Source organism: Alosa alosa, chromosome 1 (genome assembly GCF_017589495.1).
Source record: "Alosa alosa isolate M-15738 ecotype Scorff River chromosome 1, AALO_Geno_1.1, whole genome shotgun sequence".
Classification (NCBI taxonomy): Eukaryota; Metazoa; Chordata; class Actinopteri; order Clupeiformes; family Clupeidae; genus Alosa; species Alosa alosa.
This window is the reverse complement of record NC_063189.1, coordinates 9510778-9534048: the sequence shown is the minus strand read 5'-3', so window position 1 is coordinate 9534048 and position 23271 is coordinate 9510778. Positions and strand designations below refer to the sequence as shown.

At 49.0% G+C, this 23271-nt stretch overlaps 2 protein-coding genes across 5 annotated transcripts in view; one reads left to right on the top strand and one right to left on the bottom strand.

The window, feature by feature from the left end:
* arhgap21b (Rho GTPase activating protein 21b) overlaps positions 1-10527 on the top strand; it is a 69327-nt gene extending 58800 nt beyond the window's left edge. Inside the window, 12 exon segments of the mRNA XM_048259226.1 lie at positions 38-196; positions 681-759; positions 951-1024; positions 1120-1238; positions 3203-3302; positions 3550-3846; positions 4166-4228; positions 5754-5921; positions 7167-7466; positions 7522-7704; positions 7841-8228; positions 8312-10527. Of these exon segments, the coding sequence (XP_048115183.1) occupies positions 38-196; positions 681-759; positions 951-1024; positions 1120-1238; positions 3203-3302; positions 3550-3846; positions 4166-4228; positions 5754-5921; positions 7167-7466; positions 7522-7704; positions 7841-8228; positions 8312-8844 (2463 nt within the window). The 3' untranslated portion in view covers positions 8845-10527.
* A 1711-nt stretch (positions 10528-12238) lies between these two features.
* Positions 12239-23271, bottom strand: part of LOC125307926 (dipeptidyl aminopeptidase-like protein 6) — a 120156-nt gene continuing 109123 nt past the window's right edge. For all 4 annotated transcript variants that reach the window (XM_048264074.1, XM_048264066.1, XM_048264060.1 and 1 more), the window contains 15 exons: positions 22704-22742; positions 22137-22238; positions 21896-21987; positions 21579-21629; positions 21209-21321; positions 20199-20252; positions 18706-18804; positions 18415-18484; positions 17983-18177; positions 17080-17134; positions 15341-15440; positions 13458-13516; positions 13284-13356; positions 12892-12965; positions 12239-12455 (listed from right to left, as the gene is read on the bottom strand). In XM_048264074.1, coding sequence (XP_048120031.1) covers positions 12306-12455; positions 12892-12965; positions 13284-13356; positions 13458-13516; positions 15341-15440; positions 17080-17134; positions 17983-18177; positions 18415-18484; positions 18706-18804; positions 20199-20252; positions 21209-21321; positions 21579-21629; positions 21896-21987; positions 22137-22238; positions 22704-22742 — 1326 coding nt within the window. In that variant the 3' untranslated portion in view covers positions 12239-12305. The remainder of the gene's footprint in view (positions 12456-12891; positions 12966-13283; positions 13357-13457; positions 13517-15340; positions 15441-17079; positions 17135-17982; positions 18178-18414; positions 18485-18705; positions 18805-20198; positions 20253-21208; positions 21322-21578; positions 21630-21895; positions 21988-22136; positions 22239-22703; positions 22743-23271) is intronic.

Sequence of the window (23271 nt, the reverse complement as noted above, 5' to 3'; positions counted from 1 at the left end):
AACGTATTGGTGGTTTTGCGTGTGTGTGTGTGTGTAGTTTGTGCCGCTGATTGTGGAGGTGTGCTGTAAGCTGGTGGAGGAGCGAGGGCTGGAGTACACAGGCATTTACCGCGTCCCTGGCAACAACGCCGCCATCTCCAGCATGCAGGAGGAGCTGGACACCAAAGGCATGGGCGATATCGACATCGAGGAGGACGTGAGTGACAAAACACGAAACGCCTGGCACACCAAGCCTCGCTAGAGTCGGCCACGGGGGGGAGCAAATGCCTCGTATAGGCTTCATCTTTACTTTCACGAGCCCCTGTTAAAGGACCGTTTTGGGCGCAAGTCATTGCTGGGTTATTAATAGATGCAGCAGGATAAGAATGTTGATATGACTAAGATCCATAGACAGTGCACGCACGTCAGAACGGAGATTTGACCAAATATAGTCGGTTCTGGAATCTGGACAGATCTGATGGACCCTCTGTTTACGGTGCAAAAAACACTTACTGCAAGGACTGTGCTTTCTGTTTTGTAAATATGGCTGACCAATTTTCACTTCATCTTCATAACGTTGCATGACCTCATGCTGTCTGTGCTTTTGTTTATTGGGATGGTATGAAGGACGCGTGTCATTTCATATGCGGCCACAGATCATCTTGGCCAGTGGTCATTGAATCTTGTACGTTTTCTTTCAGAAATGGCGGGACCTCAATGTTATCAGCAGCCTCCTGAAATCCTTCTTTAGGAAGCTGCCAGAACCACTGTTTACAAATGGTATGGTTCTCAAAAAGTACATAACGATTACATGCAGTTTTGTTTCTGTAAATGCGCTGTGTGACGATGCTTTGTTGCAAATAGTGAAATTACATAGTGCACACACTGATGTTCATATCTTACTCATGTTGTACAAGTTTGCCCCCTAGTGTAGAATCTGTGGAAATAATTTCCCCCTTTTTTGTTTGCAGAGAAATATGCAGATTTTATCGATGCCAACCGGACAGCTGATGCTGTTGAGAGGCTGAAAGTGCTAAAGAGGCTGGTGAGTTTCACTTAAACAGAGTGATGAGTGCCAATCTTCAGCCGCTGGGCTCTGCTGAGCTGCAGATTTATGCCCGTCCTTATTTCCCCCCGTAGATTCATGAGTTGCCAGACCATCACTACGAAACGCTCAAGTACCTCTCGGGGCATCTGAAAATGGTGTCTGAGAACTGCGAGAAGAATAAGGTAGGAGAAACGAGTGCACTGACACAATGGTGAGTTACCCCATGGCAGGCTGTGGTTGTTCCTGTTGTCCAAATGGAAGTGCCATCTAAGGCCAGATTAAAAAAAACAGTGCCGACAAGCTTATGTGCTTGTAAAATGTACTAATTGTTGAAGTTAAGAGTTGTTTAAAGTTTATTTTCTCATATGGAATTCACTTCCAAAAGGAGACTTTGTTCATGCACATAGCCCCCCCAGGTGCTGAACAACATGGTCCATCACATGCGGATCAGTACAAGATAGTGGAGACCCTCATTTTTACTGGAATCTCAAGCTCTGTCTCACTGTCCACCTCCAGAGCACCTCTGTCTTGGCCATTCCAGCACTCTGTTTCTTTTGTATTTTGAGTTTATTTTCTCATATGGTGCAAATGGGGAGGAAAAAAATAAACTCAACAAAAGAATACGTTCAATTGGAAAGTGTTGAAATCCGAACTTGAATCAGGAGCATTTGAATCCTAAAACAACTTAAACTGTAGGAATGCCTTTAAATGTGTTTGATGATTTGATGGCTGATTTTTTGCTTGGGATAGCACAGTGCAAAACGCTGCTGCCCAACACACATGATTCATAAGCATGCGTGGTGCTGCTCTCCCCCTGTACCTGTGTGTGTGTGTGTGTGTGTGAACAGCTAGTTTCAGCTGCTGTATTTGAGTGTAAATGCCTGTGTGTGTGAGTCCATGTTAGGAGAGTCCATTAACTCTCACTCATACAAGTGTCTGTAAAGTGTCTAAAGTTTTTACACAAGCTATTGAGTTGAAGCTGGTATGCAATACTATTTTAGCAATTTTTCACTGGGCAGTTTTCGGCATCCACATGAAAAATTGATGAAAATAGTGTGTTCATTTGAAGGTTCTGTTCTACTTGAGTTGAGTTTCTGTTCTGTTTCTTCCTCATGTTTGGGCATTGCCCTGTCATGATTTCCCATACGTTTGTTTGTTTGTTTGTTTGTTTGTTTGTTTGGTCCTCTTCCCCTTCGGTTGAGATTCTCGTCCTTATTTTTCTCTCCGTGCATGCCAGTTCTCCTCCTCAGCTTATCCCCCCCCCTACTCCGTCAATTTCGGCCACCACTCCTCCTTTTCGTTATGTTCTCCTTTTCCTGCCCCTTTCTACCCTGAAACCCCCCACCCCCCACCCCACACTCCCCGTTTTCACCCGGCATGTTCTTTCCCAAATGACAAGTTGAAATGACAACAATTTAAAAAGAAAAGAGAAAAAAAAAGAAAAAGAAACCAAAACAATCAAATGCTAAGCTAAGCTGTGCTAGTGCTAACCCAACTGGTGTGCTGTTCTGACCCCGTCTGATCCATCTTGTCTGCAGTGTTCTTTCTCCCCTGTCCTTGTCCAGCGCTGCTCACCCATTCCCAATCTTGACACAGGCCAAGTGGGCGGCGCCTACCACTCGGTGACGTCCCTGGTGGACTCAGTCCTGTCTGTGCTGGACAGCTGGGACTGTAGGAGGAAGGAGGAGTGTTGTCCGCAGTGTAGCTGCCTAGTCTGCCGCAACCCTCACTTCCTGTAAAGCTTCTTGTGGATTTCTTTCATAACCTCCCTGGTCGGAGAATTTGAATGGGGGGGCACAGATGTTTAAAAAAAAAAAAAAAAAAAAGAGAAAAAAAGAACTTTTGAAAACATCAACAACTACAAAAAAGAACAAAACATAAATCAAGAAAAAGAAAGACACAGAAGTGGATATTTTTGTTTTTGTCGTCCTGTGCTTGCACGTTGATCTCCCTCACACACCACATGTTTAAAGTGTTTTTAAAAAAAAAAAAAAAAGCAAAGTCAAATGTGTTGTGAAGGATGCAGGAGTCCGTGCTGTGCTGGTGTGTGTTGTGAAGGATGCAGGAGTCCGTGCTGTGCTGGTGTGTGTTGTGAAGGATGCAGGAGTCCGTGCTGTGCTGGTGTGTGTTGTGAAGGATGCAGGAGTCCGTGCTGTGCTGGTGTGTGTTGTGAAGGATGCAGGAAGTCCGTGCTGTGCTGGTGTGTTGTGAAGGATGCAGAGTCCGTGCTGTGCTGGTGTGTGTTGTGAAGGATGCAGGAGTCCGTGCTGTGCTGGTGTGTGTTGTGAAGGATGCAGGGGTGCTGTGCTGTGCTGGTGTGTGTTGTGAAGGATGCAGGAGTCCGTGCTGTGCTGGTGTGTGTTGTGAAGGATGCAGGAGTCCGTGCTGTGCTGGTGTGTGTTTGAAAGGATGCAGGAGTCCGTGCTTTGGTGTGTGTTGTGAAGGATGCAGGAGTCCGTGCTGTACTGGTGTGTGTTGTGAAAGGATGCAGGAGTCCGTGCTGTGCTGTGTGTGTTGTGAAGGATGCAGGAGTCCGTGCTGTGCTGGTGTGTGTTGTGAAGGATGCAGGAGTCCGTGCTGTGCTGGTGTGTGTTGTGAAGGATGCAGGAGTCCGTGCTGTGCTGGTGTGTGTTGTGAAGGATGCAGGAGTCCGTGCTGTGCTGGTGTGTGTTGTGAAGGATGCAGGAGTCCGTGCTGTGCTGGTGTGTGTTGTGAAGGATGCAGGAGTCCGTGCTGTGCTGGTGTGTGTTGTGAAGGATGCAAGAGTCCGTGCTGTGCTGGTGTGTGTTGTGAAGGATGCAGGAGTCCGTGCTGTGCTGGTGTGTGTGTTGTGAAAGGATGCAGGAGTCCGTGCTGTGCTGGTGTGTGTGTTGTGAAAAAGGATGCAGGAGTCCGTGCTGTGCTGGTGTGTGTTGTGAAGGATGCAGGAGTCCGTGCTGTGCTGGTGTGTGTTGTGAAAGGATACAGGAGTCCGTGCTGTGCTGGTGTGTGTTGTGAAGGATGCAGGAGTCCGTGCTGTGCTGGTGTGTGTTGTGAAGGATGCAGGAGTCCGTGCTGTGCTGGTGTGTGTTGTGAAGGATGCAGGAGTCCGTCCTGGTGTGTGCTGATGTCCTGCTGTGTGTGTGGTGTGTTGTGAAGGATGCAGGAGTCCGTGCTGTGCTGGTGTGTGTTGTGAAGGATGCAGGAGTCCGTGCTGTGCTGGTGTGTGTTGTGTCTGAAAACAGCCTCTTCTTTTGCGTCCTCCCTTGCTGTCTCCTGAAGCCGACCGCGGGGAGAACTAGCACGGTATGCCTCGCCACCCCAACCGTCATGTGGCATAACTGTCATGCTGTCTCCTGAAGCCTACCGCGGGGAGAACTAGCACGGTATGGTCGGCCGGGTGCCTCGCCGCCCCAACCGTCATGTGGCATAACTGTCATGCTGTCTCCAAAAAAAAAAAAATACAAAATGAAAAAAGGTGTGGGGGAGTGTGGGGGGCTCAACTGGCTTTTCACTTTAGAGTGAGAGAGGGGGAGAGAGAGGGAGAAGACTGAGGCTGCAAGGTATACAGAATGGAAGATTCAGTTGTTAATGAGTTGGAACAGCAGGTTAGAAGAAGAGGGGGAGGTGGAATGGTTGAGCGGGACAAGAGGATGATCCTAATGGAGAGACTACGGACTGTAAGACACTGTTTTGAAGGTCCTCAGTATCTTGGCCTAATCCCCCTCTTCACCTGTAACGTTAGGAGTCTTGCTTGAAGACTTGTCTAGGCTGCTCTGCAGTAACGTCTGAGGACTGTGCCCAGTTAGGTCCAGGGAAGGACAGGAAATGACTGGCCTCCACCATTCTCACACAGCTAAGCACCGTTGAGATAACATCTGCAGCCTGTTGAGTGTTAAGAGACCAAACTTACTGCCAACAGGCCATGCCATACTTCTGGGTCAAGTGGACTTTTATTTGTCTTCAGGGCAGAGTCAGTTTGTGGAGCTCGTATGCCCAGTATGTAAGGTCAGTTTGTGGAGCTTGTATGCCCAGTATGTGAGGTCAGTTTGTGGAGGTGAGGGCAGTCAGTGTCCCCAGCTGGCCATTGTAGCCATACGGCCAACCTCCACAGCGGCTCCCACCCACCCCCAATGCCCCCTCCCCCACTGGCTGTACTGTTGCGTCCTGTGACTAGGTGTCTGGAGTTGTGATCCGTGCCATGGTGTCTATGACTTGGGAAAGAATGCCCCTCAGTCTTGTGGCTGCGTGGTGGATCTGTGTGCCTATGAGCTGCTTCTGTCTGTCTGTGTCTGTCTGTCTGTCTGGCGCTGTGTCTGTTGGTTTGTCTGTCCTGTCTGTGGTTGTGTGTGCATGAGCTACTTCCCTGTGTAGCGCAGCACTCTCTCTCTGTCGGGTTTCCTCTTCTCTCCACCCTCTCTCCATATCCCCCTCTCCACCCTCCCTCCATATCCCCTCTCTCCATATCCCCCTCTCCACCCTCCCTCCATATCCCCCTCTCCACCCTCCCTCCATACCCCCTCTCCACCCTCCATATCCCCCTCTCCACCCTCCCTCCATATCCCCCTCTCCACCCTCCCTCCATACCTCCTCACGCCCAACCCACACCTCCTAAGAGCTTCCTCACATGACCATCATCATCATCATCATCATCATCGCCTCTCCTCATCACTCTTCATCTCTCCCTCTACCTAAGCTGCCTTTGTTGTGGCTGGGGTCTTCTCTGACGGACGTCTCCCTCTGACTGGCATTTTCTTGGTGTTCTGGCTTCCTCTGTCTTCTGCTCCTCCTGTGTGTGTGTGTGTGTAGCTTTACAGTAGGCAGGATTTCAGGTCCCCCCGAAGTCGCCTTCTCACACCTGTGTTTTTTCCCCCTCTTGTCCACAGACTCAGCCAGTGATTCTGCCAAATCCAAGGTAAGACCTTTATGTGTCATGCGTCATCTGTGGTGTACAGTCACATGGCTGGTAAAGTGTGGAAAGTCTTCAAAAAGTGGGTTTTGAGTATTGAGAGTACTTTTAAAACCCCTATTTTATGTGTGTGTGTGGGTGTGTCCATGAATTGCATGCCTTTATGTATCATATTTAGGCCCATTGCTGATGAAAATCTTTTTCTCCCAAAGATGACGTAGCAAGGACTAGATTTAAAAGTTTCATGCCATTCACTGAGTAACCAAGTTAAATGCAGTGAGCCAAAACCGTTTCTGTGTCCTAATACAATTGGGAGTAGGCAAAGTGAAAGCAGAACATACTGTGATTCTGAAATGAAGTTATTTGAAGAGGGATAACTTTTTAAGATGTCTTGTTGGACAGTATTTAGGACAAGATTTCCATCAAAGTTTCTACCTGAATGACATGCATGCCTAGACTCTGTTCTTTTGACCTGTGCCTCTGCAGGTGTGAAAAGTAGGGGCAAGTCATTTTCCTTGCCCGCAAGAGACCACCGGTAGCTTACAGACACTGATACTGAAATGGGTATGACACATGGGATATCAGTGGCCGAAAACCATTCTGTTTCCTGGCCATTGCTGCAAAGCTCAGCACGCACCTGACTGCATAGTCGGCTCGTTTAATGTGCTTAGATTGCTTCCTGCAACTTCCTTGCCATGGAGTACCATTTATGAACATGGCAAATTATCCATTAGTGATCCATTTGACATTATACTTTAACATATATGCTTTTGTCCAGCTCTTTGGACGACTAGTAATATGCAGTCCACCTCTTCACTTCAGCATACTTGGCTTGGCTACCATTACTTGGCTTGGCCACCAGATGTTACTTCCTAATAAATCTTTAGTTGGCTCTGCCTTTTATGCTGACTCAATACTTACATTTGGCTGTAGAGCGTCATCATGCCATCCATATTGTTCCTCTGGTTTGGCTAGTACGGAACTGAACATATCTTGAGTATATTCCCAGTAAAGTTTAAAAAACTAAAGGTCTGAAAGTGTTTTAAGCATACCGGACAAACTCCGAGGTACCGTGCAATGTGAGTGTTCTTCTCAATCTTCCTCTCAATTTCCTCCTTTCTCTTTTGAACTCTATGGTAGCAGTTAAGAGTAAGGGTTGCCTGTGCATGTCATGCTGTGTGTGTATCGGAGAGTGAGAGTGTGTGTGTGCGCGTGCGTCCGTGTCTGACGGTTCTCTCGTCTCCCCTCCAGGGCTCGTGGGGTTCTGGGAAGGACCAGTACAGCCGGGAGCTGCTGCGCTCCTCCATCTTCGCCAGCCGCAAGCGCAAGAAGCCCAAAGACAAGCCGCAGCCCAGCAGCTCGGACGACGACCTCGACGTTCTCTTCCCCAAGAAGGAGTCCCAGGAGCAGAGCGCCCAGCCGGCCTGGCCGCAGCAGCCCGAGGAGGGCCCAGGAGACGAGGACGAGGAGGAGGAGGAGGATGAAGGCCAGGGTGGCAGGGGGGGCGCCCGAGGCAGTGGCCGGCGTCGGCGAGCCGCCAGAGCCAGCCCGGCTGGAGCAGAGCCCCGGCACCCCCCCACTTTCAGGCGTGGACGCCCCCGTCCAGCCACCCGAGGCTTACCCCTGCCCCTCGCCCAAGCCCGGCTCGTCCCCCACCCTGAGCTACCGCATGCAGGCGGTCCGGCAGTGCTCGCTGTCGGACCAGGTGTCGTCGGCCTGCGACGAGGGCTGCACGTCGGACCTGGGCACGCTCAACAGCACCAGCTCGCAGGCCTCCGTGGGGCGTCCGGTGCGCCAGCGCGGCAGGATCCCAGCTGGACTGGACGCAGGCTGAGGGGCTGGGGCCCGAGCCGACCCGGCACGGTGCTCCATCACCTCCGACTACTCCACCACCTCCTCCATGACCTTCATGGCGGTGGCGGCAGGGCAGCTCCATCATGAGCCCGAGCCACATGGTGGGCGCCGAGAACAGCGGCCGCGGCCCCACGCTGGGCCGCCGGCATGCCCGGCGGCGGAGGCAGCGGCTGGTGAGCGAGGGCCGGCCCATGGAGACGGACAGCGAGAGCGACCTGTCGGTGTTTGCCGTGAGCCGGGAGGAGACGGGGCCCCTCGCCAAGAGGACAGGCGCTCGTCGGCGATCGAACCGCCCGCTGATGTGGCCAAGCGGGAGCTGCCTGGCAATAACCTGGCGGCTCATCGCCCGGCGACACGCCAAGCAAGAAGACCACCGGCAGAAGACGGACAGCGAGTCGTCGGCGTCGGAGAGCGGGCGTGGCGAGCGGGAGGCCACTCGGCTGGCAGCGGCTCGGCGCGGCAAGAGACGCTCGTCCCTGCCCTGAACTCCCTCGTCCCAGCGCTGCCATGGAGGAAGAGCAAGCCTGGACCCGGCTGACAAGCGCGCGGACCCGCCGGACTGGGAGTCCCCGCCGACAACCCGGTCTGGCGAATCAAGATCACCGACCGCCTCAAGTTCCGGCTGCGCTCGTCGGCCGACGACATGTTCGGTGTCGGGCGCTCGCCGGAGACGCGTGCCAAGCGCAAGGGCAACATCCGCCGGCGGCACACCATGGGCGGCCAGCGGGACTTCGCCGAGCTGACCGTGTTGGGTGAGCCGTCGCCGTTGTCGGCTGTCGACCGGCTCAAGCCCAAGTGCAGCTCGCAGGACTTCTCCATCCGCGACTGGATCGTCCGCGAGCGACACCACCGGGTCAGCAACCCTGAGGTCAGCCTGCTGGGCGCCGCCTCGTCCTCGTCCTCCTCGCAGACGCTCCAGGGCCTGGCCCACGACTGCCCGGAGGCCGATGGCGGGCTAACCAACGGGGACGGCCCCTCTGGCCAGGGAAAGAGCCTTAGCCTGGGCGCCGACGCGCACCCCCAGAAACTGTCTAACTCGCAAGTGGTCCGCTCGCGTTTCTATCAGTACCTGTGAGAGTATGCATGTTCTTGTGTTTGTGTGTGTGTGTGTGTGTGAATGGGATGTGGTGTGGTATTTGTGAGGAGATGCGATGGGTGAGTGTGTTTGATGGTTCAAAACCTTATCTAATGAATTGCTCTGTGTGTGTTTGCGTGCGTGTCGCATGTGAATGAATTCACACCGCGAGGTGTCTTTGTGTACGTGGTGTACGTCTGTGGACACTAACGGCAAAGGGTACTACGTGTAGCCGGGAGCGGCGTCCTCGCTGGCTCCCGGCACACACTGGGTCCTCGTCAGAATCAGCGAGGACAAAGGGGACGGACAGCACAGCAGTGGCCGGTAGTGTGTCCTCCTCATTCCTTTCCTCCCCCAGAACCACTCCTCATGCCACGGGCCCCTCAGCGGGATCCTCCGACTCTGAACCCTCGTGTGGCTGGAAGACTTGAAGGTTGCGCTGGGAGAACGTGTGTAGACTGTGAAAGGATGGCAAGAAGATTGGAGTTTTGTTTGGGGATGGTGGGGGCGAGAGGATTTGTTGAGAGATATTTTAGGGTTATAAAGATGACAAAGTAGGTCACACTATGGATGGATTAGGATGTTCTTTTCTTTTTTTTTTACAAAAGGACTGGTGCATAGTGTTGTAAAAGTATTGCTGGAGGAATCCATTTTCTTAGCTTTGAAAATGAAAGGAGGTCCCAGAGGGTTGTCTCCCTGTGTGCTTCTAGGTAACCAAATGAAGAATGTGCTTGCTGTTCTTACCGAACTAAAAAGCAGAGTTGGTAGTGTGCTCACCTCTTTCAGGAAATTAAGTGTACATATCCCCCCCCCTCTTTCTCTCTCTCTACTTGAAGTGTGGTCTTTGCAGATGTTTTTTCTCGCTAGGCCTTCAGTGGGGTTGTTGTGTGTGTGCTGTGGAGGTTGGCTTCTGACTGGGTGTTGCAGGAACCAGACTTGACTCTTTTAAAGCTTTAAAAATGAATTGAATTGAATTTAGGAAAAATGTAAAACAAAACATTTTTGTATGACACTATAGTAACTGACACATAATATGGACAAAAATGAGTCACTTCCCACTTATGCAGTGGTGTATTTGTGAACAGGCTTGTTGTATACCATGACACTATACTTTACAATGGACTGCAAACATGAATTGGATTAAAAAAAAAAAGAAGGAAAAGAATTGGTATATGGGAAAAAAGGTTAAAAGAAATGCTGTTTGATGAATGAAAAGTGCCTCCTATTGAACTGATTTGGGGTCAGTAAGGGTGCCATACTGTCTTTCTGTACTGACATGTACTTCACCAACATGTACTGTGAAAGATGACATTTTATCAACAAGAGAAATTTTCCAGAACTATTCCATACATGGAAAATCAAACACGGGAGCTTCCATTCCGTAAGCATTCCGCTTGGGTCTTAATACCTTTTTATACATGACACTTTTTTTGGTTCATTTTCATTTTTTATTATTATTATTATTATTATTCAATTTGATTTTGTGTTTGCTCTCTGTAATGGAACTTGAATTTTGGATTTTCCGATGTAAAATAAGTAACTTAAATGTACATATCTATTCCATGTTTTAGCTGCTTTCTTTCTTTTTATTGTTTCTCTTCCTTTCTTCCATTTGTTTCCATGGCAGGGGCTCATGTCTTAGCACCTGCTCAGGGGGTGTCAAGGACTTGGCCTCAGGGAGGTTGGGGGGTGGTGGTGAGATGGACAGTAGTGGTCTTATCATGGGGGGGGGGGGGGGGTTGAAGGGAGGGCAGAAAGGGGGTAACTCGCCCAATCCTGCTCGGCATCCATTCTGCCTTGACCGTTTGTACCAAGCCGGGTCCACTCTGCGAGTGGGCGCGAGCCTCCTGAGAACACTGGACAATAAAAACCCTTCATGTCTGACCAATGCCTCGTGTCCTGCTTCACAAACTTCTGTTTAGAGACTGGGGAATGCTGTCCCTCTCACTGATGGACTGATATGTTATATGTGAGTGAAAAAGATACATTATATGATTCAATTAATTGTAGTATGTCCTGTATATTGATCATTAAATGCCCTCAAGGCTAACCCATTCTAAAGCCTTAAATGGGTTATTTTCTTTTCACCAGTAGAGGGCAGTATGACCTTGTGAAATAGTGGGCGGAAACCGTCTTGTCTGTTACAGCTGCAATCCTGTACATGGAGTGAGACAAAAATGAGAACACTTCTGAGTTCCCTTCAAAATGCTTTATATGTACAAGTTACACACGTCTATCAGGACCGAAAACCATGTTTGTAATCTACACATTTGTACATCAGTAGACAAGACTGGGTCTTACAATATTAAATGAAGAGGAAATACAGGAGGACATTCAAGCTGTCAAAGGTTACAACACGTATACTTACTGAAAGAAAACGGAATTAAAAACAAACTTCTGTCTGTCACACCCATGCCAAATTATACAGTTCATGAGACGTTGCCTTAACTCTTGTGCTAATTATTAGAGCTCGGACGGTTGAGGAAATTATAACGTGGCAGAAAATGCACACATGACATTTCAATTCAGTGCACATGTCAACGTTATTGGCCTTATCATTTTTAAAATACTTTCCACAAAACATGTTGCATTCAAGGAGACAACCCGATAAGTATAGAACATACCCAGTAAGGCACAGTGACTAAAACAACACTCTTGGATTCTCCACAATTCAGTGGGCCGCAGTAAGTACAAATTAACACGCTTGGAAACTAGAGAACAAATCAAGCTCGTCTTGTGATTGGTCCTCTGACTGTTATTGTGCCCTTATTAATGACCAGTAATAAACCTGCACAACCATATCGCACACCAATTTAAAGCTACGGTACTGCAACAAACTTGACGGTACAAGAAATTCAATAATAAGGACAGGACTGGAATGAAGCTTGAAGGTTTCTTGTCATGTCATCATGACGAGCACAAGGTTTACTGCAGAAACAAATGGGAGGAGATGGATGCCAGGATGAAGTCCCTGGATCCTGGATGCAGTCTGTTTTGAGCATGACAGGATTGTGTGTGCTACAGTGTCCTTGAAGAGAATCATAAAAATCCCCCTGGCAATCCCTCTGTTCCATCCATTCCACTTCCACCACTTCCCACAAGAGGGCGCTCTGTACCCAGCATATCATAGGGGGTTTCCATGATGGGGATTGAAAAATGGGGGGGGGGGGAAAACAATACAGAGAGTATAGCAGATCATCTCTTTTGTCCCTCTCAGGCCACCATCCCCACTGCTATTGCACCATCGCTGCCAAAAGAGGATTCAATGTTGTGTCAATGCATGCAGATGCTGAGGGACACCCCCATCCATGTGTGTGTGCTGGGGCGGTGAGGAGGGACGGGACGTGGGGGGGGTGGGCGTATGGGGGGTTTGTGGGTGGGGGGTGCTGCATACTGGAGGGTGGGGTTGGGGGTGTGCTGTTGGAGGGGAGATGGGGGTGGGGGTGACCGGGGAGGTCCTTTTAGACGTCGTCCTCGATGTCCTGTTCCAGGTCCTCCTCGGTCAGGATTTCTGGCGGCCGGAAACACTCCTCAAAGAAGTTGACCAGCGACTGGCTCAGATGCTGCTTGAAGCTGGGGCTGTGCAGATAGTGGCCCTCGTCAGGATAGATCTGAGGGACAAGAGACAGAATTCAAATCCTGCACAGTCCCACATGTGATGTGAACTGAAGTTGCTCCCATACCTCTGCAATTGGTATTTGTCATTCATCATGACAACGTGTGCTTTGGTCATTATGTGCGCTTTGGCCATTAACTGAACTGTTGTCTATTGCCCCTCCCCGGGGACAATACAGTTTATCTGATCTGAGCTGAAGATTGGAATGTTTTTTTTTTAAACAGGTGCCATATTAACAACAGCAGATTTCTGATCCAATCTTTTCCCATTCAGGTTGTAGCTAACAGCTACTGTGTTGTAAGGCAGAACATCAAAGTTTTAATAACCATTCATAAACTAAACATTGGACATGTGAATTGGCCTCTGATGCAAATCACTGAGAAATCTTGGTGTCATGTGTTATGTTCTGATTACAGGTGGCCTTTCATTACCTGGAGGGTGTAATTAGCCTGCCGCTCCACTAACTGGGTGATGAATTTTGCCGTGTGCTGGAAATGGACCTTCTCTAAAAATGGGAGAGAAGGTATTACATTATAATTACATCATGCCGCTGCTTACAGCTATTCTTCCCTGATAATATAAAAATGTCACTTTTGAATGAATGAATTTTATACATTTTCTTTTATCCTAGGGGCTTTTTGGTAAAAGCATGACTATGATTACAACTACAGCTCTGAGAGAACTTGAATATTCAAGTACTTGAGTAATAAAGCATAAGGCTGACTAGTGACCTGCACTGCCCTCTACCACACAACCTGTGTATTCCTACCACGTGAGAGACACAAAACAAAGCTTTGCAATAAATCTATGAAGAGAGACAAACCGTCTGCTGTCGGATGAACAAGCAGGTACTTCTTATCCTGAAACGTCTCTGTTCTGTGTTCTAAATTGGCCATCTGTTGGGGAAAGGCAAAGCCGAGAGTGTGTCAGAAGTGCAGCGATGCTCTGACCGTCTCTGCTTGTCATATAACAACAACGAGCTGTCGCTGCACAGTACCTCGTATGCCCGTGGGTTAGTCTTCTTCAGGCCCAGGTACCTCTCGGAGAACGCGGAGGCTGCAGGGAGGACAGCACAGAGGTGACATGGCTATCATTAGCCATCATTACTGCACCCTGCACCACCCACAGACATCAGTGATCTCCCAGGGAGCAGGTGGAGCAGGTGGAGCAGGCCAACAGGACGGGGAGCAGGTGGAGCAGGCCAACAGGACGGGGAGCAGGTGGAGCAGGCCAACAGGACGGGAAGCAGCTTTATAGTGAATGCGTGTGGGAATCCATACACTTCAGGGTGCTCAGGTATTCATTTCAGTACTCTTCAGTACTGAGGCTAAACATGTGTCACAATCCAAATCATTTCTGGCTGCAATGTACCGGTAAATGTTTGGTGACTGATATGTACTTGTATACTTTAGTAAAGGTGTATGTTCATCTATAGTGAATTACCTGTGAAGACACAGGTGCAGAGAGAGAGAGACTAAAACTCAGTGAATTAATGAGCATGTGAGAATACCACATAATATGCTTGCTAATAATATATAGTATGCATTCAGATGTATATTTCACAGATGCTATCTATAATATATATCTAGCTTCATTGTACTCATCACTTGTTCAAAATGACTGACGTGTACATGAGTGAATGTCAGTAATTGGGGATACAGTATACAATACACTTTATAACTGACATGCACATGAGTGGATGTCAGTAATTGTCTGTAATTGACCCTACAAGACCCTACATGAGTGAACGTCAGTAGCTGCTTGCGTCAGTAGACATGTCCTCCACAGAATATACGGATCTTTGTCACCCTTCAGGTGATTCAGATATGATGCTAACATGCGGACATTATGTGTGAACACTGACGCACATGAACAGGATCTCTGTGAGGTTGAACAGGTTGAATGTGGTTGAACACGCACATGAACAGAATCTCCGCATGTTCTTCGCTTCTTTCAGACATGAGCTCATTTACATAATGTCCGTCGGAAATACTAGGATGGAAGTAGTGTAAGAGCCGGCTAAGTTCGGAGTTCCAAATGGCCGGTGATATTGTTCAGATATACGGCCCAACCGCTTGACAGCGGCAGAACATGCAGACTTACACCTAGGTCTGTAAGCAGCTAGTGATTGGGGATAGAGTCTAAGCACTGTAGGCTATGAGAGACGAGTATATAAGTGAATGTAATTGGGGATAGAGTCTACAACACCTTATAACTGACATGTGAGTGAATGTCAGTGATTGGGGATAGAGTCTACAACACCTCATAACTGACATGTGAGTGAATGTCAGTGATTGGGGATAGAGTCTACAACACCTTATAACTATAGTATATAAGTATAAGTATATATACTTTTTTGATCCCATGAGGGAAATTTGGTCTCTGCATTTATCCCAATCCGTGAATTAGTGAAACACACACAGCACACAGTGTACACACAGTGAGGTGAAGCACACACTAATCCCGGCGCAGTGAGCTGCCTGCATCAACAGTGGTGCTCGGGGAGCAGTGAGGGGTTAGGTGCCTTGCTCAAGGGCACTTCAGTCGTGCCTATTGGTCGGGGTTCGAACCGGCAACCCTCCGGTAACAGGTCCGAAGTGCCAACCAGTAGGCCACGGCTGCCCCACTATATATATATATAGAGTCTACAACACCTTATAACTGACATGTATATGACTGAATGTCAGTGATTGGGGATAAGGTCTACAATACCTTATTGACATGTATATGAGTGAATGTCAGTGATTGGGGATAGAGTCTACAATACCTTATAACTGACATGTATATGACTGAATGTCAGTGATTGGGGATAAGGTCTACAATACCTTATTGACATGTATATGAGTGAATGTCAGTGATTGGGGATAGAGTCTACTGCACCGTATAAGTTGAAGTCGGTGATGGGTGAGACAGCCGCTCCACACTTCAGCTCTGACAACTCGGAGCTCAGCAGCAAGCTGGCCACGAACCCTCCGTACACCTGCACACATCCAACACAGCCTTTAGCAGACGGACACCACAGCAGAGCACACGCCCACGCTGCCGCCGGCCGCTCGGTGAGTTACGGCCAAATGGCCGTCAGACAAGTCCTCTATCTTCAGCATGGAGCTGGCCATTAGTGCGTGTGATGGGATGCCAGCGTTTGGTTGAATTATGAAGGCATCAAAGTCATTAGGTTGAGAGACAGATGGGTGGATATACTGTCTGGCGTGCTGACTGCTAGGATTAGGGGACTGTTGTTGCCCTAGCGCTATAGGTAGGGTATGGCCTACTTTTGGCTGGGGAAAGGAGAGAGTGCTTTGGGTTTTCTTAGGTGCTTAAAAACTGGGTTGAATAATTCATTTTAGTGGCAGTATTGGATCAAAGCAAGTCTAAATTTAAAAGGTACCAGTGGTGCACAGCGGTTCTGAGGATGCGGCGCCTGTGCACTGTTTTCCCCTCCGCTCTCAGAAACCACTAAAAAGGATGAATTCATACGGCTACACTTTTGAGGCCATGGTTTTATGAGAACATGGAGGCACTCCTGCTGCACAACTTTCTCTCCTGGGAGATTCTCAACAGAAACACTGTTTTTTCCCCAAGAAACTTCTAGATTCTAACTTTGAGCCAGTTAACACATTTCACAGCAGATTTCACAGCTAATGTATCATACCAAAACCACCCAGTGGGGACGGAAGTGTTTGTCATTCACTAGAACTCCAGGGCACACCTCTGTTAGGGAAAATCACTGCAATTTTAGTCTCTTTGGAAGCAGCGCAGAAGGGAAAAAAAAACTAAATCCCAGGAGCTTGAGTCGTCTTCACTCTGTAAACATGAAATGCTGTCAGCGTAAATTGGCCAGTGACCTGTAAGTAGGGAAAGTGAGAACGCCACAGATTCGTGCCGTCATGTAAAGAGAAGTGCTACATGGAAACAGACGCCTCAGCGACTGCGGTGAGCTGTACCATTCGACATTTCACTGGGCACGGCTGGTTTACTGCTGACTATTTAAATGAATGTCTCAACAGACAGAAAGAGCAAGTGGGAGAGAGAGGGGGGGGGAGAGAGAGGGAGAGAGAGATGGAGAGAGAGAGAGAGGGGGGAGAGGAGAGGGAGAGAGGGAGAGGAAAGTGTCTGGCAGATTAGAAAAAGGATGGGAGAGGGAGTGGATGTCTCAGAAGTGAAAGAAAAAAAGTGATAACAAAGGATATCAGAGAGATAGAGAAAGAGAGAGAGCCAGAGAGATAGACAGAGAGATAGAGAAAGAGAGAGAGCCAGAGAGATAGACAGAGTGAGAGAGAAAGAGAGAGAGCGAGGGATAGACAGAGTGAGAGAGAGAGAAAGAGAGAGAGAGAGAGAGAGAGAAAGAGAGAGAGAGAAGTGAAAGAAGGTTTTTTCCCTATTTTCTGAGTGCAGACTAAGCCTGTGCTTGTGGGCCTTTGAAGCGAAGCCCGCTGCTGCTAATCCCAGCAGACACTGACCCAGAATCAGAGCTGCGCTCGAGCACCTGATCTCTCCGCCGGGAAGCTTATTTTGGGCTCGGTGGTCAGAGCGCGCGGCCTGGTTTCAACATTTCGCCACATTCACTTTATTTACTTTCACTAGAGCCTGTCCTGGAGTGATGTGAGGGGCGGCCTTACCTGTCCATACACTCCCATCCGGCTCTTGTCAATGTAGCTCTCTTTAGCAATGATGCTGAAAGGCAAATCAAAACATGTTACTGTACATTTCACACACTCATCAACAGATGGGGACATGCCAATGAATGTAAAGTACAAAAAACAACATTATTTTATATGTAACACATTAAGCGATAGAGTGAATGATTCTTTTTGTCTTAATCAGAATTTGCTAAAAATCGCTTTATTGAAACAGGGGAATTCTGATCTGCTCTAAGATACGTTTGGCTGAGCGCATCATCAGGACAACTCTGCCCTCTCTGCAAGACTTTTACTGCAGGCGATGCAGTACCAGAGCCGTCAAAATTAGAAAGGACCCCACCCATCCCAAGAACTGCCTGTTCAGCTTCCTGAAATCAGGCAGGCGTTTCTGCAGTCTGATGTCCAAAACTGAGTGGCTCAGTAGGAGCTTCTTCCCTCAGGTCATTAGACTCTTTCATACGGACGTGCCTGCTACACTAGGACTCAGGACTTAAAGATGTGCTTGTTTCTGTCTTGTACTCAATATTTCCAGCACTTGTTATTGTAATTATTATTAGTATATATTACACAATTTAAAAAATGTTTTCGCTTATCTATTCTGCCCAGGCTGTGGAGTGTACCAGTTTCACATTTCACGGCAAGTTGTGTAGTGTTCATAACTGTGTATGTAACAAATAAAAAAACCTGAACTTCAAATGGCTTTAATTAAGCTGGCATTACTCCATGTCTTCGACTAAGGAGGAAAAGAGAGTGCATTTGACAAGCAGACAAAATGACTGATACTGCTGGCCAAATTCTGAAGTAAATCTGCGGCCCTATCCTGGAAATGACCTAAAGTAGCCCCGCCCCTCTCCTCCTTCCGTCCCCTCGCTGGCTCCGCACCTGAGGGCCTCCAGCTGGTCACTCTTCTCCAGGGCGCCCAGCCGACGCTGCACCGTGTGCAGGAAGTCGGTGCCGCGGAAGCCGCTGCCTCGCCCATCGAAGCGCATGATGATGGTGTTGAAGCTGCTGACCAGCACCGAGGTCCAGTCCACATGGAACTGCTCCGACACCTGCTGACTCCCGGGTGTGCCGTCGCTGCTTGGGAGAAGGGGAAGAGGAGGAGTGGTGAAGAGGCTCTTTACTCATTTCAACAGCACTGCAGAATACTCGTTATCAGAGTGTTACAATGGCCGGTACACACACACACATAGCATGGTTGTGAAAGCAATCCATTCTATTAGTTTTCACTGTGATACCATCACTGAGAATCACAGCATCTGATATAATGTGGGCTAATGCTAGAGCTGTGACGGAGAGCTGTATTAAACTTACACAACCAGCAGTAAAGGATAGAGTGCGGTGTCTATAAACGTAGCTGGCTTCAGGATCTGCACAGGAAGGGCTGTGAAGGGGAGGAGAGAGAGTGGTTATTGTGCTAAAAAAGTGCCTCCTGCATAGAGAACTTTCTCTGCCTTTAATCTGCTTACGTAACCATTGTTACAGCAGCAAATTGAATTTACCAGAGGCTTGGGTTTGTTATCTCATGGGGAAACCAGAGCGAAATCTCATCAAAAGCCCCAGATAGCGTTACACAACAAAACCAGCACAGGAGCAGATACATACTGTGACCGTCTATTGTGATGTTCTTGTATTCCAGTTTGGGCATCTGCATATCGTTGACCGTGCTGTTCAAAGCCTCGTTGGTCTCCACGTCAAGCAACCCTGTGAAGAATGACAGAGAAAAACACGCAGGAAACTAATCAGGAGGAGAAACCTTATCCCAAGACAGATGCTGTACTGTATTTATTTGTGAACAGAAGCTGTTAAGGCTTATTTCTCTCGGGGGCGCTGCTGCCAACTCCATGCAGAGACGTTGTCTTCACTTCCTCCACCGGAACTGGAGCCTCCTGCAGCATGTAGACGGCTGCACACTGACCAAACACACACTCTTGTCAGACTGTGACTCTACTGGCCGCCTCAGTAACGTGCTGCAGGTGAGGGGGCATCGCTGAAAGAGCCGTGACAGCTTCGTCTGACGAGCTCACTGTTCCCACTCCTCCAATAATTGATATGTCTAAGTGTGCATCTCTCTCTCTCTCTCTCTCTCTCTCGCTCACTCTTTCTGTCTGTCTTGATTTCCCACTGTGTTTCTTTCTCTACCATTTTGTCATGCAAATATTCTCTCTGCTCTCTCTCTCTCTCTTTGTGTTTTTTGCCTATCTAGCTTTCCCTCATTGTCTCACTCTCTCTCCCACACACACACCCACACACACACACACACACACACTCACTCTCTCCCACACTCCCCCTCTGTTTACACCGTGCTCCAGACCTCCCTAAGGATGTGGGCTGTCTGGCTGTCAGGCCATCTCTGGGGACAGCTGTATCTGTCTCCTCACGCGGTGCACGTCTTTCCTGAGCCTGAGCTGATTTGTTCCGCCTCGGTCCCACGCGCACACTCGCCCATCCCAGAGCCCATCTCACCAGCCACAGCCCAGCCACAGCCCAGCTGCAGCCCAGCCACAGCCCAGCCACAGCCCAGCCACAACCCAGCCACAGCCCAGCCGCAGCCCAGCCGCAGGGCCCAGGCCGCCAACACTTACTCTGAAACTGTCCATCTCTCACGCTGTACACCGCCGTGTAGGGCACCCCAGGACCTGGGAGAAGAAATAGAGAGAAGCAAGTAGATCAGGGCACAGCCATAATGAGCACCGCGAAACCCGCCAGCCCAGCCACAGCCCAGCCACAACCCAGCCACAGCCCAGGCTGCAGCAGCTCCAGCCAAGCCACAGCCCAGCTGCAGCCCAGCCACAGCCCAGCCACAGCCCAGCTGCAGCCCAGCCACAGCCCAGCTGCAGCCCAGCCACAGCCCAGCTGCAGCCCAGCCACAGCCCAGCCACAGCCCAGCCACAGCCCAGCTGCAGCCCAGCCACAGCCCAGCCACAGCCCAGCCACAGCCCAGCTGCAGCCCAGCCACAGCCCAGCGCACTCTCGCCCATCCCAGAGCCCATCCACAGCCCAGCCACAGCCCAGCTGCAGCCCAGCCACAGCCCAGCCACAGCCCAGCCACAGCCCAGCCACAGCCCAGCCGCAGGGCCCAGGCCGCCAACACTTACTCTGAAACTGTCCATCTCTCACGCTGTACACCGCCGTGTAGGGCACCCCAGGACCTGGGAGAAGAAATAGAGAGAAGCAAGTAGATCAGGGCACAGCCATAATGAGCACTGCGAAACCCGCAGAACTCTCCTTCATTTCCCTCAGCATCTTCATGCCCAGGTTTAATGTAGGGAAATAATAAAAAGCCTGTCCCAGTGTGCTGTTTACTGAGGCGCGCAGTGCAGAGCAGAGCAGTGCTGGAGCCCTGAGTGTTTAAATCTGAGCAGAACACCATATCACATTTAGTCCAGGCAGACCCGGCTCCGCTCTGAGCTGCGGCCCATTAATAAAAGAGGCACATGGTCCCTCAGCCTCCTGCAGCCGGCTCGCTCTAACCTAATCATCTCCCATGGCAACTGGGGAACGGCGTAGGCCACGGGAGGGATAATGTTGTGTGATGAATGTGCCGGAGGCGCTGACGCACACGCCGCACAACCACAAAAACATCAGGATTAGCCCCGATACAGCACACTGACAGCCAAAGACGCCTGGGCAGTGTCCAAATGGCGCTTCAGACCATGCTGGGTTACTGACCAGCAGCAGTAATCATGGGGAAGCTTGAGATCATTAAAAAATAAAAAGATACCCGCACACTGTTTCTATAAGCTCCCAGAGTGGTTTATTAACAACATGTTGTTAATAGAAACAGATTATCATTGCTAATAAACCACTCTGGGAGCTTATAGAAAAAGTGTGCGGGTATCTTTTTATTTGTCAATTGTCGGCTAAGCCTTATACCCAGCACCTGTTTAAACTGTGTAGATGTGTGAGCACTCCACTCTTCGAAGCTTGAGATCATATCGGTGGTCAAGAGTTTTATGATTTGCAATGCTACATTATGTTAGATACAGCCACCAAACAAATGTACAACATCCAGCACTAGGGAAAACAAATACTGAAGTGGGCTCTTGCATTATGTGTGGAGCAGGGATGAGATGTTTGTTAACTGATGAACACGTGAGGCTCTCACCTTTGCAGTTGAGCAGGAAGTACTGGGTATCCGGGCTGAAGGAGCCACTCACGTAGCCACACTTCAGATCACAGGACAGGCAGCGGCGGTTGAAAGGTGCAAACGTGTCTGCACTGCAGTACAAAGACAAAACAAGATGACACCTGATAGGCTTTCATATCTAAACAACCAGAGCTCCCAGAGGGTGTGGGTGACAGCTAGAGACAGAGCCGAATGCTTAAGTGTGTGTGTGTGTGTGTGTGTGTGTGTGTGTGTGTGTGTGTGTGTGTGTGTGTGTGTGTGTGTGTGTGTGTGTGTGTGTGTGTGTGTGTGTGTGCGTGTGTCTGTCTGTGTGTGTGTGTGTGTATGTGTGTGTGATGGGTGTTCTTACCTGTATAGGTGTCTTCGACTTGGATCATCCTCCTCAGTGCGCAGGAAGTATCTGCAAAGCCAAGGCAGTCATACATGAACATAACACTTTGCAATGCAATTCATGCTGGAATATTCTTGGGCTTGTGCAATACATCTCAATACACCAAACTAGCCCATTCTATATTTTTCATGCATTATTTTCTTATCACTGTTTTAGGGGCGCTGCATATTAGCAGAAATATGAGCGTCACGTCTGCTGATGCCAGGTCAGTACCTGCAGTGCATCTACAGGGGCAGTAAGTGTCAGTGTTGTGCTTGACCATGAGGCTGACTCACATGAGCTGTCTGTCCTTGCTGTAGGCCAGAATCTGAGTGACGTCCCAGTTCCCCGACGTCACCGACTGCAGGGTGTCTATGCTGCTGTTGGGCTGAATCACAACACAATACAATTCAATTCAGTATACATGACACACATCACGTTACATCCTATCATTCCTCTCTGTCTATCTGTGACTCTGTGCATGTAGACTGTGGAGTCATATTAGCTATGATTTGAGTGTGTGCATGTGGGGTGTACCTGAGAAGATGACATGGTGATGTGGAAAAAGTTGCCTCCACCCCCTTGCGCTCTGGTAAAGAAGAACTTGAGGCCATCTTCAGAAAACAGCGGCGCTTCGTTCTGAGAATGAAATATTGATGTGCGTATGTGAGTGTTTGTGTGTGTAGGGAATGTGAACAATGTTTTAAAGGAAACACACACACACACACACACACGCACACGCACGGCTATAGCAGCTGAATGTGAGTGTATGTGCTGCCTGTAAGTGTTTTTGTGTGGGGGGAGCAAACAATCTTTTAAAAGAAATACACACACAAACAATCTTTTAAAAAAAATACACACACAAACAATCTTTTAAAAGAAATACACACAGAGACACTAAGAGGCTGATCTTCTGCATGCTGCATGCTGCCTACCCACCCACACGCACACACTCATACGCAAACACGCGTTCCAGCTTTCCTTTCAGCTGATTGAGTGCTGAGAGCTGTGTGAGCGTCCGTGTTGTGTTTTTGTGTTCTGATTGGTGCGCGTATGCAGGCGCTGCAGTCCTCCTAATCCTGCCGTCTCTGCTCCGTGACCCACCTGTCGATGCAGCCAGCTCATGCTCTCGTCCTCGTGTTTCTGAGGGAAGGGGGGGTGGGGGGGGCGGAGAGGAGGACATGGACCGTTCGTTACCATTCACCAAACCCCGCTAAACACGTCATAGCCCATCCGAGCACAGACTGACAGCTGATCTAACTTCCGTTCCATCTCACTCCGCACAGCGGGGGTCGGGAAGGAGGAACGCGCGGTGAATAACAACACCTACAGGTTGGCTCCACACACCGGGAATTCAACAAATCAGTCTGCGCTCTTTCATGTTCAGAAATCTTTGCAGCAGGTGCAGTTGCACAGATACTTGGGAACATTATGCGTTATCTAAATAAATAATGAATTGAAATTCAACATGAACGTGTAAAGCATGCATTGTCATATGGAAATCTGTCACTGGCAATTCAGGGTATATGTCAGGGTCATGCTCTTACAGTATTTTCTTTTATACTATTCTTATATTGCAGAAGGCAAATCCACTTTAAAGAATAAAATCCAAAACAAAGCATGTGGAAGATTCACTCTTAGAATGAATGTGCTGAAAACAACACAACTTTGT